The sequence below is a fragment of the Equus caballus genome, chromosome 17 (genome assembly GCF_041296265.1).
Source record: "Equus caballus isolate H_3958 breed thoroughbred chromosome 17, TB-T2T, whole genome shotgun sequence".
Taxonomy (NCBI): Eukaryota; Metazoa; Chordata; class Mammalia; order Perissodactyla; family Equidae; genus Equus; species Equus caballus.
This window is the reverse complement of record NC_091700.1, coordinates 89,936,508-89,951,072: the sequence shown is the minus strand read 5'-3', so window position 1 is coordinate 89,951,072 and position 14,565 is coordinate 89,936,508. Positions and strand designations below refer to the sequence as shown.

General features: G+C 42.4%; 1 protein-coding gene across 8 annotated transcripts in view; it reads right to left on the bottom strand.

Moving 5' to 3' along the window:
- PCCA (propionyl-CoA carboxylase subunit alpha) overlaps positions 1–14,565 on the bottom strand; it is a 416,667-nt gene that overhangs the window by 6,674 nt on the left and 395,428 nt on the right. For 4 of the 8 annotated variants that reach the window (XR_011428069.1, XM_023621784.2, XM_070240422.1 and 1 more), the window contains one exon: positions 7,957–8,097. Coding sequence is in view for 7 of the 8 variants with exons in the window: in XM_023621784.2 (XP_023477552.1) it covers positions 7,957–8,097 (141 nt within the window). In the remaining variant the exon portion in view is untranslated. Of the gene's footprint in view, positions 1–7,956; positions 8,098–10,330; positions 10,439–11,902; positions 12,053–14,565 lie in introns of all 8 variants that reach the window. The other 4 variants (XM_023621782.2, XM_070240420.1, XM_070240419.1 and 1 more) reach the window with 2 other exon arrangements.

Sequence of the window (14,565 nt, the reverse complement as noted above, 5' to 3'; positions counted from 1 at the left end):
GGAGGGAGCGAGGAGGCAGCAGCCACACCTCCGGCTCCCGGGGCATTAACTGAGTGAGTAGCCAGGGTGCTTAGTCCTTCGCAGTTTCCGTCAGACAGCTCCCATGTGGGGGCACTGCTACTGAAGGACTTGGGTGCGCACACTTCCCTAACACTTTTGTGAATCATCTGACAAAGACTTAACCATTGTGACAGGATGTCTCCAACATCGGGCTTACAACGTGGTCACAAGCCTCGCAAGTCTTTTCAATAAACTTAGTCAGCCTGACGTACTTCTCCGCTCCCTGTCTAATTGGTGTAAAGTTTAGAGGCCTGAATCTTATATCTTTCATCCGGCTTATTGCGTCCTCTCCTTTGACACGGGGTCAAGGTTCACATTCGCATCCGATTATCAGAGCGCACTCATTAAGAGGGAGCCTGCCTTGCCCCAGAATGAGTAAGCTGGAGAGAAAACTCGGCCCAGCCACTCAGCAGATTTTAGCATGTTCAGGAGGCCTGAATGTCACCCGGCACCGCTCTGTGCTGAAGAGTGTCAGACATCTCCAGCTGATGATTAATTGTGAGTGATGGGAACTAAAATCCAGTAAAGCCAGCTGCTTGCCATGGTCGGCAGAATGACTCTAATGGATATAGGCTGCCAATTTTCCAGTTTTACTGGCAAGTCTTCCAAGTGTAATTACGGGAAGTTATAAATGATATGGAAATCTATCAAGTCCCATCTATTTCCAGAGGACTCTTTCCCCTGAGACTTTCATCTTCAAGCTTATAGGATGCTTTGTGGTGCTAATGATCTAAATCACTTCTTATTTCTGACTAAAGCCCCCAATATCCTACCAAGTTCACTTCCCTCCTTCCCCAAAGATGGAAAGACACAGAGCCTTCTCCTGCACGTGTCCCTCTCGGAAAACATGCTAAGACTGGGACATGCTTGGCAACTTGTATCGTTGAAATTGCAAATGCAAGAAGAAAGCTCAAAGAAAGTGTAGGAAAAGGAGAAGAGAAAGGGGAAAAAAGAACCCCCCCCCCAAACATGAACGGAAGCCCCGAAAAGTACAGATTTGAAAGCTGTGCCCAATACCAGATATTCATCAGAAGGTGGTGTAGCTCACTAATGTTATTTGATTTGGAATAAAAGCATGAAAATGATGGCAAAGGCCTAAAATTGGAGATGTGAAGGATGACTGCACTGTATTCCATTTCTCAATTTCATCCTTCAGAGCCACAAAATGGGGTGATACAGTGACGGGATGAGATTTACAGTAACAGCTGTGCTCTTCCCACACAAGGGAGGCCCTTCTAATGGGCTAAGGTCTGTTTGGAACAGACGGGGAGTAACAAAACAAGGTCCCCTATTAAGAGAGTGCAGTCATATTTCTGATAAAGAAAATGATTATGGGAGTCGGGTTTCCTTTAAGATGGCCCCTACCCTCTTTTGTCGTCCCAAACTAGGGCTGTTTTAAAGGTGTTATCCTTCAAATATAGGAAAGAGGATGTAAATGGCATGGAGGGTTTTTCCCCCTGTAAGCCTGCTCTCTAGCAACTGTAAAGAATGCATAGGAAACTGTGCCAGTGGCATATGGCTTTCTACTGTGCTAAACATTCATACAAAAGACAGGTTCATCAGTCATTGGAGTATCTGGATAAAAAATTAGCTCCTGATGGATGGTATTTTGAGCTTACCTGCTGCTAGTACATTACCAGAGAAACACAGGTTTTGAAACCCACATGACATTAGAAACTGCAGACCATGAAATACGACACGTGCAGGAGCACATAATGTACGCCAGATTATACAAAATAATAAATAAGCTATTTAAACCCTCTGCCTAAAATTGGGCCCGCTGCAAGGAACCCTGGGTCACTTCTACGCAGGCCAATTAATGCACAGCATCTGCCGTATAGAAGCGGGGCATGAAGCACTTCCGAATGATTTCAGCAATTAAAAGAAAACTGTTTCCTGCCTGTTCAGACAGCAACTGTTTCAATGCAAGAGTGAGCACCAAATCACTGTGTGCAGCTGAAAAATTAAGTCCCTTTTTTGGGGAAGAGGGGTGGGTGGGAGGAAGAATTTTCATGGAAAATGGAGCCTTCTTTTGTTGTCCTACATTCCGTGTTCTTCTGCCAAATTAGACAGAAGGCTCGGAGGGCTGACCGGCCCGCTGCAGTGTCCCCTTCTGCACGGGGCGGCCGGAAGCTGGGATCAATCTCAACCCCGCTGACGACTCCACACAAGTGAAAATCCTTCAATTACATTTTTAAAGGCTGTTCTACTTAGAACACAGGTGCCTGAATGCGGTGCATTTTAAGGTCCTTATATCTGAAGAAAGATGCAGTTAACAGCCACCAGAAAAGGACATCTCAGATTTGGTTAAAAGGCACTGCTAGAATCTGATTATAAAAACTTCCTCTTTCTGAGCTGGTAAGATAGGGTGGTAAATATCCCCTGATTATTTGCGGAAGAAGAAATGTGCATTCGCATCCCAACATCTGCACGTAAAGAGGGAGGGAGACAGACCCCAGGAGATTGTGCCGTATTTAAGCAATGATGGAACAAACCATCATCCAATTACAAAGAGAAGGCAGGCGACAGAAATGCCGCCAAAGCCCTTCTCTGCACTCTAAGGCCTTCTTTAATGGGTCTGTGCACAAGCCGACTCCCTGCGAAGGGCACGCGCGGGGAGAGGGCGCACGCTCCACCGTGGCCGCCGCTCTGGGGGCCTGCGGGCCGCACGTCTGCCCTGCGCGCCCCCCTCGCCCTCCTGCCTGCAGCTGCCTCCCCGGAACCGGGCGGCGGGCCGGGAAGCAGGGAGCTGAGGGGCTCAGGGAAGGAGCACAGGGTTGTGGCCAATATAAAATGAGTCCAGTTTTTCTTAAAATTCCTTAAAATGAAGAAAAACATTACTCCCTACTGCCCTCTAAGTTAGTTCAAAACTGGAGCCAAAGCCTCTAGTTACAGAGAGAACTAGTTAAGACTGACGTCATTTACAATATCTGCAAGAAATCAATCTGGATTCTCTACCCTTGTGAAATATGCCGTTTTAAAGGATTCACTGAAATGATGATTTTTTTTTTAAGCAAAAGGGTGAGAAAAGATATTTTGAATCTTAGTAAGGTTGAGAACTGTCATCTTCAAAATGTTTAAAACAAAGATAACATACCCTCCAACCCCAAGTAGATCATTCCTTGAGAAATAAAATAAAATGCCAGACTTGCAGGAGACTTGCCTACAATATTTAATTTATTGATGGATCTGTGAAAATATTTTCTCTTATATTGACAGTTATCATTGTTAAATTGTAAAAATTCCCAAATTGTTACCTCCAACAAAAATTAACCCTAACATTTAAAAATAAATGCTATCTGGAAGAGATAAAAAGGCCAAATTCAGGATAGCTGTTGCCTCTGAAGAAGGCAGGACAAGAGTTTGAATGGAGAGGCCGCGGGGTGCGGTCACTATATAAGCAACGTTTCACTGTGAAATAAAATAAGAAGCCGATCTGCTAAAGGCGAGCAGAGAGCACATGAGTGCTCGTTGTATCAGGCTCTCTAACTTTATGTTTGTAATATTTCATAATTTAAAGTTTAAAATGTTAAATAATGAATGCATGAATCTATTTGTACACGTTTTGGAATACAATCTGAGGTTTGGGTGAAAAACTGGCATCCTGTCAAACTGCTTTAATAACCACTGCTATAAAATATGTAAATTTAATTATTGTAATCATTTCATGATTGCAAATCAAGGTATCTGGAAACTGGAGAATCTGTCCCGCAGCCAGGCCAGGGCCTCTGCCGGGGGAGACGCCGTCACTGACCCTGGGCTGTGGGAGGCGCACAAGTCACGGCCAGACGGACACATCTCAGGAGGGCCCAGCCCAACCCTTCTCATCTGGAACAGCCAAGGGCAAGGGAGGTTTCCACTCCTTTTTCTCTAAGACACACAAAACAAAGGTGTCTGCCAAGTCTATCTGCGAATTCCCCAAGGTCAGCTGTAAGCTCAATTACAGATGCTTTAGGGACAAAGGGAGGTGCGAGCATCACGCTCTGAAACAGGGCACCTGTGTCTGGTGATCGGCGGTCATCTGCCTGCCTGGGAGCCCGCCCCCGAGGGAGCACTTGCAAGGAGGGAAAAAATCAGGGTAAAATCGGGGTGGTACTCCTAGTAATGATGACAAATTTTGTTTCTTGTGCACTTTATACTACACCATTTTTTGCCTAAGACACTGTTCACAAGAACAACAACCCAAACACGTCACTATCCTGCTTAAAGATCAGTTCCACTAGAAACTGGACCCACAGGGATATTCCAGAGTCTCTCTTACTAATCTTGGGCTAAGTGGCAAGAGAAAGCAGCAACAGGTACCTACCGTCAACCTATTATTTCACCTGGTCTCACAAATAAGGAACAGTAATAATTAAAAATGGAAGAAACATAAATGGGTATACAGCCTGCTTCTGGTTCACGCCTCACTTAATTGTTAACATATAAATAAGATGAATATTTCTCACACAAATCTGAGACGACTGCAGAATCCAAACAATCTCAACATCTAGAAAGAATTTTAATTAAATGCAATATTAAAATATCCCCTTGTGTTCCCTCATTTTTATTTTTTGTTTCGTTTCTGATATCAAAAGGCCAACAAAGCAAATGTGCTCATAATGACTTTATTTTATACTTCAAATTCAAAATGAAAACTGTGCAACAAATTCAGCAGCTGTAGGTCTGACACTAATCTGTGGAAAAAATGTATTCGGCCATTATTGTGAAAGAATATATTTTTTAATATTTTTGTTCAAGAATATCACAAAGAAGTTTAAAAAATTAAAACAAGTTATAAAAAATGCTAACTTTGATTATAGAAGTGCCGTCCAGCTTATGATAGTGTTAAATGTACAAATAGTTTTTTTCCAAACTGAAAAGAAAATCAGTCATCATAGAAATATTTTCAGATTAAAAAAGGCCTATAGGGAAGGCACGTAGAAGTCATTCTGTCGGTTGTTTTCTGAGCCAAGTTTGTGATTCTTGCCTCTCGCGATCCACTCCTGCCCCGTTTCTTACTGGTTTGTTGCCTGTATGCATTCCACCAGAATCTCCTCCCCACAGGCTCCAAGAGGCTATTATACGCTCACTGAAGAATGATTTTACTGCCACAGTTAAAGTTAAATACTATATAACGGACACTGAAAAAGTATTAGGAACTTTTGCTGTGGGAACCTGGAAAAAGGGCTTAGAGGACAGCCCAGCTTCGGGACTGCGGGCGGGAAAGCCTGTGCACGCCAGGCCCTCCTGCGCCTTTATCCCCACACAGCCGCCCCAAACCCTCCTGTGCTGAGGTTCCCTAACTCTGTTGACACTGTTTACTTCACAAACAGAGCTGTTATTTACAATTCATGCGACACTTCTGTGGAACACATAATGGCCAGGCCCACCTTTCTAAGACGTGCCAAATTTTATGTAAGCTAAATATAAAAATTATAGATAACTGGAATCTAAACCATAAAAAATGACATTTCAAAGAAATGTAGAATACTTGTTGGCTCTTAGCTGTTTTTTAGGTTCTTGTTTTCCTTAAAAATACAGAGATGCTTGATCCCATTATCTTTCTACTGCAAAAAGCAGAACCTTGGCCCACCTATTGTTAGTAAGAACAACACAACATGCCCTGCAGTGTTAAAATAATTTAAAACCGTAAAACTGAAAAGTTGCAAGTATTATTTCCTTACAGTGGCCTCAAGGAAGTGCGGTGCCTTTGGTCCAGAGAAGGTTCCTTGTGTTTTAATGACAGGAGGCAGATTTAACTGCAGAAGCTGCTGTAAGAGCTGGTGCTTGAACAGCCCAGCCTGCATTTGGTCTAGGTATTAGCGAACTGGGACATTTTTCACAAACAGTAACTCAGGAGAACACACTGTTTATCAAAACGCAAGGGCACAGAATATGAAAGGACGTTCTGCCAGGACCCAAGTGGCGCTGGACACTGGAGAGAGTAATAGGAAGCGTGTGCTCTCCCCGACCAGCCTGGGCACACGCGTGCAAAGACCGCTGACGAGGGAGGTGAAGGACACAGATGAGGAGCCAGCTCACCAGGGCGCACCCACCCCACCCCTGGACTCTGACTTTAAAGGAGTACATAGAAAATTAAGCCGTTCTTGAATACCCACATTTAATTACTGGTGCTGGTTTTCAATATTTGAGCTACCCCAGGGAACCAAGGACTAAAACCATTTCACTAAATGCCTTGTTTCCCACATTAAGTTATTAACCAGGAAATGGAAAGAGTAAAGGCTAAACTCTTCTGGTATCTGGAGAAGCTGCAGTTGTTGGAAACAAGAAGGCTGCTGGCTCCCTGTTCTCCGCCCGGAGAGCAGCCGCAGCCAGGGAGCTGGCGCAAACAGAGGAGAGAGAAGCACCCTGAGCCGCCCCGCCCTCAGGTTCTGACTCAGGTGTTGGAAAAATAAGGATTTCAGTTAAACACTTATTTTTTTTAAGTGCAAATGTGATTTTATAATTCAAGCCACACAATTAGGACTAACAAGCTCAGGATGGCAGTATATAGCCTATGTGGATTCCAGAAAGAGCTTAAGAAGGAAAATGAAAAAAACAAAATAACCCCCTCATACTGTTTGCCAACCTGCACTTCTAGTCACTAGAAGATTCCACTGACTGCTCTGAGAAGGCAGTGTGTCAGTGTAGGCATTCTTAATGCCAAGGCCAAGGGCTATCCTCTTAGGACCCTGATCCTATGGGATGAAGAGAGACAGGGCAAACGTCTCCACTGTATTCAACACGTATCTGCACTGTAACGTATCACCTCGCCTGGATCCTTGACACACGTGGGTTAGAGACGATCGTAACGAGTGCTTATTCCAGGAGGCCAACGCTTTCAAAGTACACGGAACAAGTCATGGCCACCTAGCCTCTTTCATGCTTTTCTGGAAAAGCTGGTAGTTCCATTTCCCTCTCATCGAGTAAAGCAATTGTTAAGTCAGTTTTCCAGCTTCATATCAATTTCAGGGCTAATCATTTAAACAACTAAAACTGATCATTTTTTCTTAATATTCATTTACTGTGAATACTTTTCTAGAAGCCAATGCCAACTATAGGAGCTTTTCTCAACACTATTTTACTTATGTTAATAAAGACATACAGCGCAGTTTTAATGTAATCTTTACAAGAAAAGATAGAAACTGCATCTTAACTGAGATCAAAATGGAATCACCAATGAAAGACTATCATGTTTGGCCGTTATTTCTGGACACATAAATAAAAATGCAAGTACTTAAGTGCCCCCTAGAAACCTTCTGGTTGCATCTTTGTTTTCTTTTTACGTTCGCTGCTTATCAATAGACATTTCTATCAACGCTCTACGACAATGCGTGCATCCTGCCAATTCGTCCAGAGCACGTTGTCTCGAGACTTAGCTTGTGAGGAAACACTAATGTAGCTTTGATTTGTGCCTTAATGTCACAAGGTCAAGAGGAAAAACTTCAAACTGTGATCCCAAATTTTATTTATCAAGTTACAGAAGTGCTCTGGCACTACACGGATTACAGAATTAACTTTCCTTAGTTCCATTCCCGTTTTCCAGAAATCATGCAAAAAGTTCCCCATCACAGGGTTATTTCTTGGCATGAGTTCTTCAGGGATGCTTACAACACAGAGAGCTGGAGAGTAAATACGAATTTTAAATGAAATACTTTCTGAAACACTAAATTTGCCAAATAACAGAATGAATCTGGCCTATTTCTGTTCCGGCCCCAGATGGTTTGGGAGGGAGGCGCTCAGCGATATTGTTACTAACCTAATTCAGATGTGAAACAGTTGGACAAAGAATGCACAAAAGCTATTCTGCTGTTTTGGTGGGGGGCGGGGGGAGGTAGTATGACTCAAGAAAGACCCGCATGAGCGTGACTGTGCTGTACCCATCCCTGTCCCAGAGACAGGCCCAGTCCTTACCATGTCCCCGGGCTTGACAGAGACGGCCACCACCACGCCAGGCATCGGGGAACGCAGAGTACTGCTTGTGTCCTCAGCCACTTTTTCCAGCATAAATTTGTTCAATTCTGCGGCGAGTTTGGTTAAGATATGCACCTTGTACTTAAGGGAAAAAAATATAAATGAGTTTAAATGATGAACTTTTCCTCAAATGTAGCGTTCATTCAAAAGCAGTTCTAAGCGTTTAAATTTAAATTATAACATCTTCGAAGTCAAATGGTTTTTAATTATTGTACACGAAAACAAAATTAATTATTAGTTTTTGGCATATTGTTGTGAGCTAGATAGTTAAGAAATTTCTTGAAATAAGAACTATTCCAGTAACTAGGGACAAATAATAATTATCCTGTACCATTCAGAAAAACATCTCAAAACTTTATAAAGAAAACAGTGAGAATTTTCCTTGTATTCCCTTCACTGCTTATAAACGTATCCCAATTAACACAAACCCAGCGGGCTGAGTGAGCCGATGGGAGAAAGGGGGTGACTGCCAATACTCACCAGTAGATGGCAGCAGATCGCCATCTCAAACCTCCTGCTCCCCTTAGGAGAGCGGCTATACCATTATCAATAAATTAAAACAAAGGGTTTCAGTGTTCACTTTGGGCAAAATAATATTTAAAATTCAGTTTTTTCCCAGTGATATGAAATGTTACATGCAAAATTGAAAAAGGTGTCTTTTCTTTTTAGGCACAGAATTACGTAGTCTTCCAGCATTACAAGACGGTTAGGGTAGATAAAAAGATGAAATATAATGAGAGATAATGATATCAAGATTTCAAAACCATTGAAAGAAAATTATATGCACAGCCAACTATTTCAATGGCAGCTTTTGTAGATGGCTCTCGCGTTAAAGGTAGTTCAGTCAAATAGAACATTTCTAATAAAGAGAATTCCTGCCAGGCAGGAAAAATCCTAGATCTCTATGAATAAATGTATGAGCCACAATTTGGTCTGTCCCAACAAACAAAACAAAATGGTTTGGGGAAGTGCTACTCAGTGAAGTCGGGAAGATTTCTGGATTCCTCCCAGATTGCGTTTCCCTTGGGTAAGATGCAGCATCACGGAACCTCCATTTTGTTGGAAAAAAGCTGCTGTAACTCAAAGCCTCCTGTGGGCATCATGATGGCAGGGATGCAAAAGCAAATAGAATTCGCCCTTTGATTCGATACAGGGTTGGCAGAAATCTCTAAGTGTGCTCTATACTTTAAAAGGGTCGGGGGAGGCCCCAAAGAAGAGCTTTGATGGCCTAAGCTCCAAGCAGATTTGCGACACTGTGACAGGTTGAATAATAACATCTTTTGCATGTTTCTTTACTCCTGAGCGTGTTTTGCAATCAAGATATATAAGTGTCTGCCAGTTTCTGAAGGATATGATCCTTAAGCGAAATTACAGTGCAAATAAAAGCTTTTTGCTCCTATTAAAATTCATCTGAGTCATAAGTGGCAAGGGAAAAAAGCAAGAAGAGTGCATTCTGCTGTCAGTCTAATAAACATTCTGGGCAGAGGGACTATTTATCAATGATGAATTGTACCTCAAAGTCCTTCATTAAATCCATGGGGGGGGGATGGAAGGAGAGGAAAGAATATAATTGTGCCAAATTGCACAGTTTTAGTATCTGCTCTGTCGGCCTTGGAAAAGAAAATCCAACATCACCAGAATCATCAGTCAACCAAAAAGTTACTTTTCTAGCTGGCATCACCCTGAGCTGCTCCTTCCATGTGCCTGATCAGCACTGGGCCCAGTTGTCTTATTTTCAGTGTAGCATATACAGATCTATTTTTTCTTCTTTTTTCACACAGTTTGACTCCAAAATGTGAACTCTAAATTCAGGGAAAGTATGTTTCTACACTGAGGATAATAGGATTTATCACATTTCACCACAGTGGATACCCTTAAGAACTATTTTAGCTATATCACAAACAAGCCTCAATATAAATAAAGTGCCAAGATTGTACCGAGCTCCATTTCTCCCCAGAAATTACAAGATCCTGGCTAAAACTAGATCCTTTCCCTATTTTTATAATTTTCCTATCTTTTGGATTCCTTTCTCTGTGGGACTCCTGCTTTGCTTGGAAAGAGATTTAAAAGAGTCACAAAACTCAAGGCCTTTAGATGCAGTCTTTGTTATTGATGAGATGTTCCTCTTCCTTTTGTATTTGTTTATTGTTCTTAAATCTGTTTGGGGGATAAGCGACTTATTGTAATCACAAGTGAAAAATAACAACGGGGAAACGCCTCTCAGGAGAGGCCTTGTTGCAAATAGTTGGCTTAGAAATGACCTTTCTGAATATAAAAAGGGGAGGTAGCAAGAAGGTTCTCTTTTTAAGATTACCTTTGATGTTGTCTTGACCCCTTCAGCGTGCCCACACAAACACACCTTCTCAAAACAACCTCTTGGCTCACCCGTGTGGCGGTACACGGGGCGTGTGCCAGGATGGATCTAAGCGGAATGCAGCATATGGGCCCATCAGAATGAATTGCCTGGTGAGAACCGTAAAAGCCTTTTGATGCCCCAGAAAAGAAGTCATTTAAGAATGTACATTAGGGCTTTCAAAGCTTATGATCAAAACTGCTATTTATTGGTTTCTCTGAATTCTTAGGGGGCATGGGCGGAGCAGCCAACCAGTTGAGAGACTTCAGAAAAATGTCCTATGACGCGTGCAGAGCTGGGTTTTATGGTAGGCATTTAAATATTCCTAATGGGTCCTGTAAAACTTCCCTGGAGAGTTTGGATTTTAAGTTATTGTCTTCAAGTAGATAAACCACAAACTTGATGTGTTCTGGGGGTGAGAGTCCAAGATTTTAAAGGTGAATTGACAGGAGAAGCACGATCCGACAAGAAGCCAGAAGGTGCTCACCCTGCAAGGCCATGAGAAACTCCTACATGAGGGATTAGAAGCTGCTTGGTGGGGCCTGAAGTTGAGTACTTGAAGTGAAGCAGCTCCAGGTTGTGGGTTGTCAGTAGATGGAACCTCACTCTGCTGGGTTTGGGAGGTGCTCTCCAAACCACCGTTAAATAAGTCCTGGAAAAACACAGCTAACCGTGTAAGTCAGAGCAGGTGCTCTCCAGGGTGGCCTGGCTCCTCAACCCATACACGACAATAATGGGAGGACACGAGGTGTTAGCTAATGACCTAATTATGGTAAAATGACCCTAGCCCAGCTCTCTAAGCAAATTAATTTTATCGTGTCTACAATGTAAAACCATGTCTAACAAGAAAATTTCTCCCTAAAATTTCAAAAGAAAGAAAGAAAAAGGAATCATAGGATCAGGGAGAAAACTACAAAAGATGGACGATTAAAAGGAACACAATGGTGGGGCTGGCCCCGTGGCCGAGTGGTTAAGTTCGCGCGCTCTGCTGCAGGCAGCCCAGTGTTTCGTTGGTTCGAATCCTGGGCGCGGACATGGCACTGCTCGTCAGACCACGCTGAGGCAGCGTCCCACATGCCACAACTAGAAGAACCCACAACGAAGAATATACAACTATGTATCGGGGGGCTTTGGGGAGAAAAAGGAAATAATAAAATCTTAAAAAAAAAAAAAAAGGAACACAATGGAAGTGTTTTAGAAATTAACATATAGCCCTTAAGGTGCAACCTGATAAAAGGGGGAAAGGTGGGAGCAGAGTGCTGTGGTTGTTGGCGGGAAGGTGGGAGCTGGTCACGGCCTGGGACTTGCTTAAGCAGACTTGGTTAACAAAAGCATCCTGCACAAACACAGCTCGTGCCCCAGAGATGGTACAGCAGCCCCACTATGGATGCACTCCTCCCAGATGGTCACACAAAACACCATCTCGCTGGTTCTGTATTAGTTCAGTACATGCATGTCCTTATGCAGTTTAAATCCATGTGCTTTCTAAGGCCTCTAGATTGACCAGCAATTTCACTCATTCCATGTGCTCACATGTCTGTATGACTTAGAGGTCTGTGGGCTTCTTGCAAGATGAGCACTTCCAGTCTGCTTTACATACATTTTCAGTTGTGATTTCACAGCCTCTAGCATTGTTCCTCTTGCAGCAGGCTCAGCTCTGGTTCCCATTTCTGCATCACTCTTCTGGTAACAGCAAGAATAGGTACAGCTGATGAACCACTCACAGATTTTCATGTTGACGGTAGGCCATCTCGGTCAACATCGAGTCAAGGGTAAACGATGAACCTTAAATGATGACCCTTTACTGTCAATTATTTTACATCAATTATCGTAACACTCTGAAGCACTGGCCATTGACTGTACATCCACCCTCACTAAGTAAGGTGGCATATACGTGTCTTCAAATACAAAGATCTCTTCTTATTCAAAGTCTTATAGTTTCTGGCCCGAAGGGTCTCCAACATTGAGCTGTGTCTTCATTTCCACAATGTGGCAGTGAGAGCTAACACTCAAATAGTCCCCTAAAAGTCTACTTTCCTAACTGTGAGCTGGAGAAAAATCATCAATGTTTTTCAAGTGACAGAAATGACTAGCTGCAAAAATGATGCATCTTTAAAAACATCAGTGTATCAGAAAAGTGGAGAAAAACACTAAATGTAAGTTAAAACACTTAGGTGGAATTAGAATTGTAATTCAACCTTGTTTTCCTTCCCCAAATTCTCCGTGGGATATACAATTAACACTTGAGGAAAAAAATAACAAGGGCTCAAAGCCATGCAAAACACATTCCCCTCTGCTTTAGCCCTCAGGCCCAACAAACCCAAACCTACAAAAGCTGCGAGAAATACTCCTGAAAACGTACAGAACTGAAGCCTGTGGCTGTCCTTCTCTTGGAGGTACAACCAGGCCAAGAAGGTGAAATGAACAGACAGCAGTTGAAGCGCCTCGTACAGCTGCAGTCACTGGAGCAGCCTGTTAGCATAATGCTGTGACAACTCCATCGGCACAGTCTCAAGGTAGCTGTCAATCAGGATGCATCATTTAATCCAACAGCACTCGGAGGACTTTCTCCGACAACCCACACGACAGCATCTCTACAGCTCTATTTCTATCAGAGCCCAGTTGTGTTTACAATGCTGTTGTAATTAGACAAGATGCAACAGGCAGCAATATTATTGAGATTTCCATTTTGCAGTATTGCCCTGTAAAGTGTGATCTTGCTTCACAGAGTCATGCTAAATGACAAAAGGCTATTTTCTTCAGTCTCCCAGCTCAGACAGCGCTTCATTTGCAGCTATCTGTAATTAGATTAATGGTGTAGTGCAGCACAAAGCAGGCCCACTTCACATCAGATAGCATATGAATTAGGACAAACACTTACTTCAATTCCAGGCAGAGAAAGCAATGACTGGGGTATTTAGCATACCCTTTATGGTGGAATGAGATGTTAATTGTGTACCATTACCTCTAAACTGCTTGCTTGTTGTATAAATCACTGTGCTAATTGATGCAGAGATAGAAATGTAGCCACAGGCAAGAAAGCAAAGGAATGAGAGCAGAAGATGGTGGATAAAGGATTATCGAGTAAAACCGTATGGAGATGAGGTTCCTTTGAGACCTTCCCTTTCTGCCCAGGAGCAGGATTTCTTAAAAGTACAGAAAAACTCTTGTACTAGGGAAAGAAAATTTAATTTTTCACATTCCTTTTTAAAAACACAAAAGCTTTTAAAAGTTCCTGGCTACAAGAAATCCAAATAAGAGGTATGTGGAATTAATCTGAATATACACTTATAAAAACATGGACTGCGTAGTTTTCAAACAGTCAGAACTCCCCATCTGGGCTTCCGGCCCCTGGGTTAGTAAGTAACGCTTGCAGACTACCTGCAGGGACGTGTCCCACCCAGCCACCGGCAAAATCAGTTCTTTCCCAAGACTCGAAGTTGTTCTCATAGACCAAAGCAGACAGAACACAAACTGAAACTCTGCCGGTTTAGGTCGTTATAGACTCCAATTATGTGGGAGCATTTATTCAGGATGTGAATCCAACAGAACAGAATCATTTCCATCTGCCGTTGAAACAATGATTTCAACACCAGCACCAAAACACTAAAATCTGACTATTCCAGTTCATGATTTCACATCGATAGGAAGGAACTAGAAAGCAGATCTTTTTTCTTGTTTTTTCTAAAACTAGCAAAAATAATAAACAAAAGCACGTAGTAATTTAAAAGCTTCAGTCTTACTACAAACTGCTACTCTTCCCTTTTAAAATGTCCTGTTCAGCACTTAACAGCTCTTATTAGGGTAAAATGAACATCTCAGAAGCAAAACATAGAAACCAAATGCTCTCCTCAAAAAGTCGCACTGTTAAAGATCCACAGATAAACGTGCTCGTTGGAAGTTCATAAATCAAGTGCATGCACCCCGTGTATGTGTTCATAATTTTTTTAATAGCAAATCAACAGTAAGGTGCAAATTACTGCTGTGCGCCCTTTCACAGATTCAGTTGCTTGGTAATTAGCACTGTTATAACAAAATTTTACACAGAGAACCAATACAGTGGGTCACTGAACAGTCCAAATTCTCAACTTCAGAGTAACAGTTAATACATCCATTTATTGCAAGTGCACATTTGAGAAATACTATGTATAGTTCAGCTTTGTGAAATACGAATACCATATTGACTTGCAAGACAA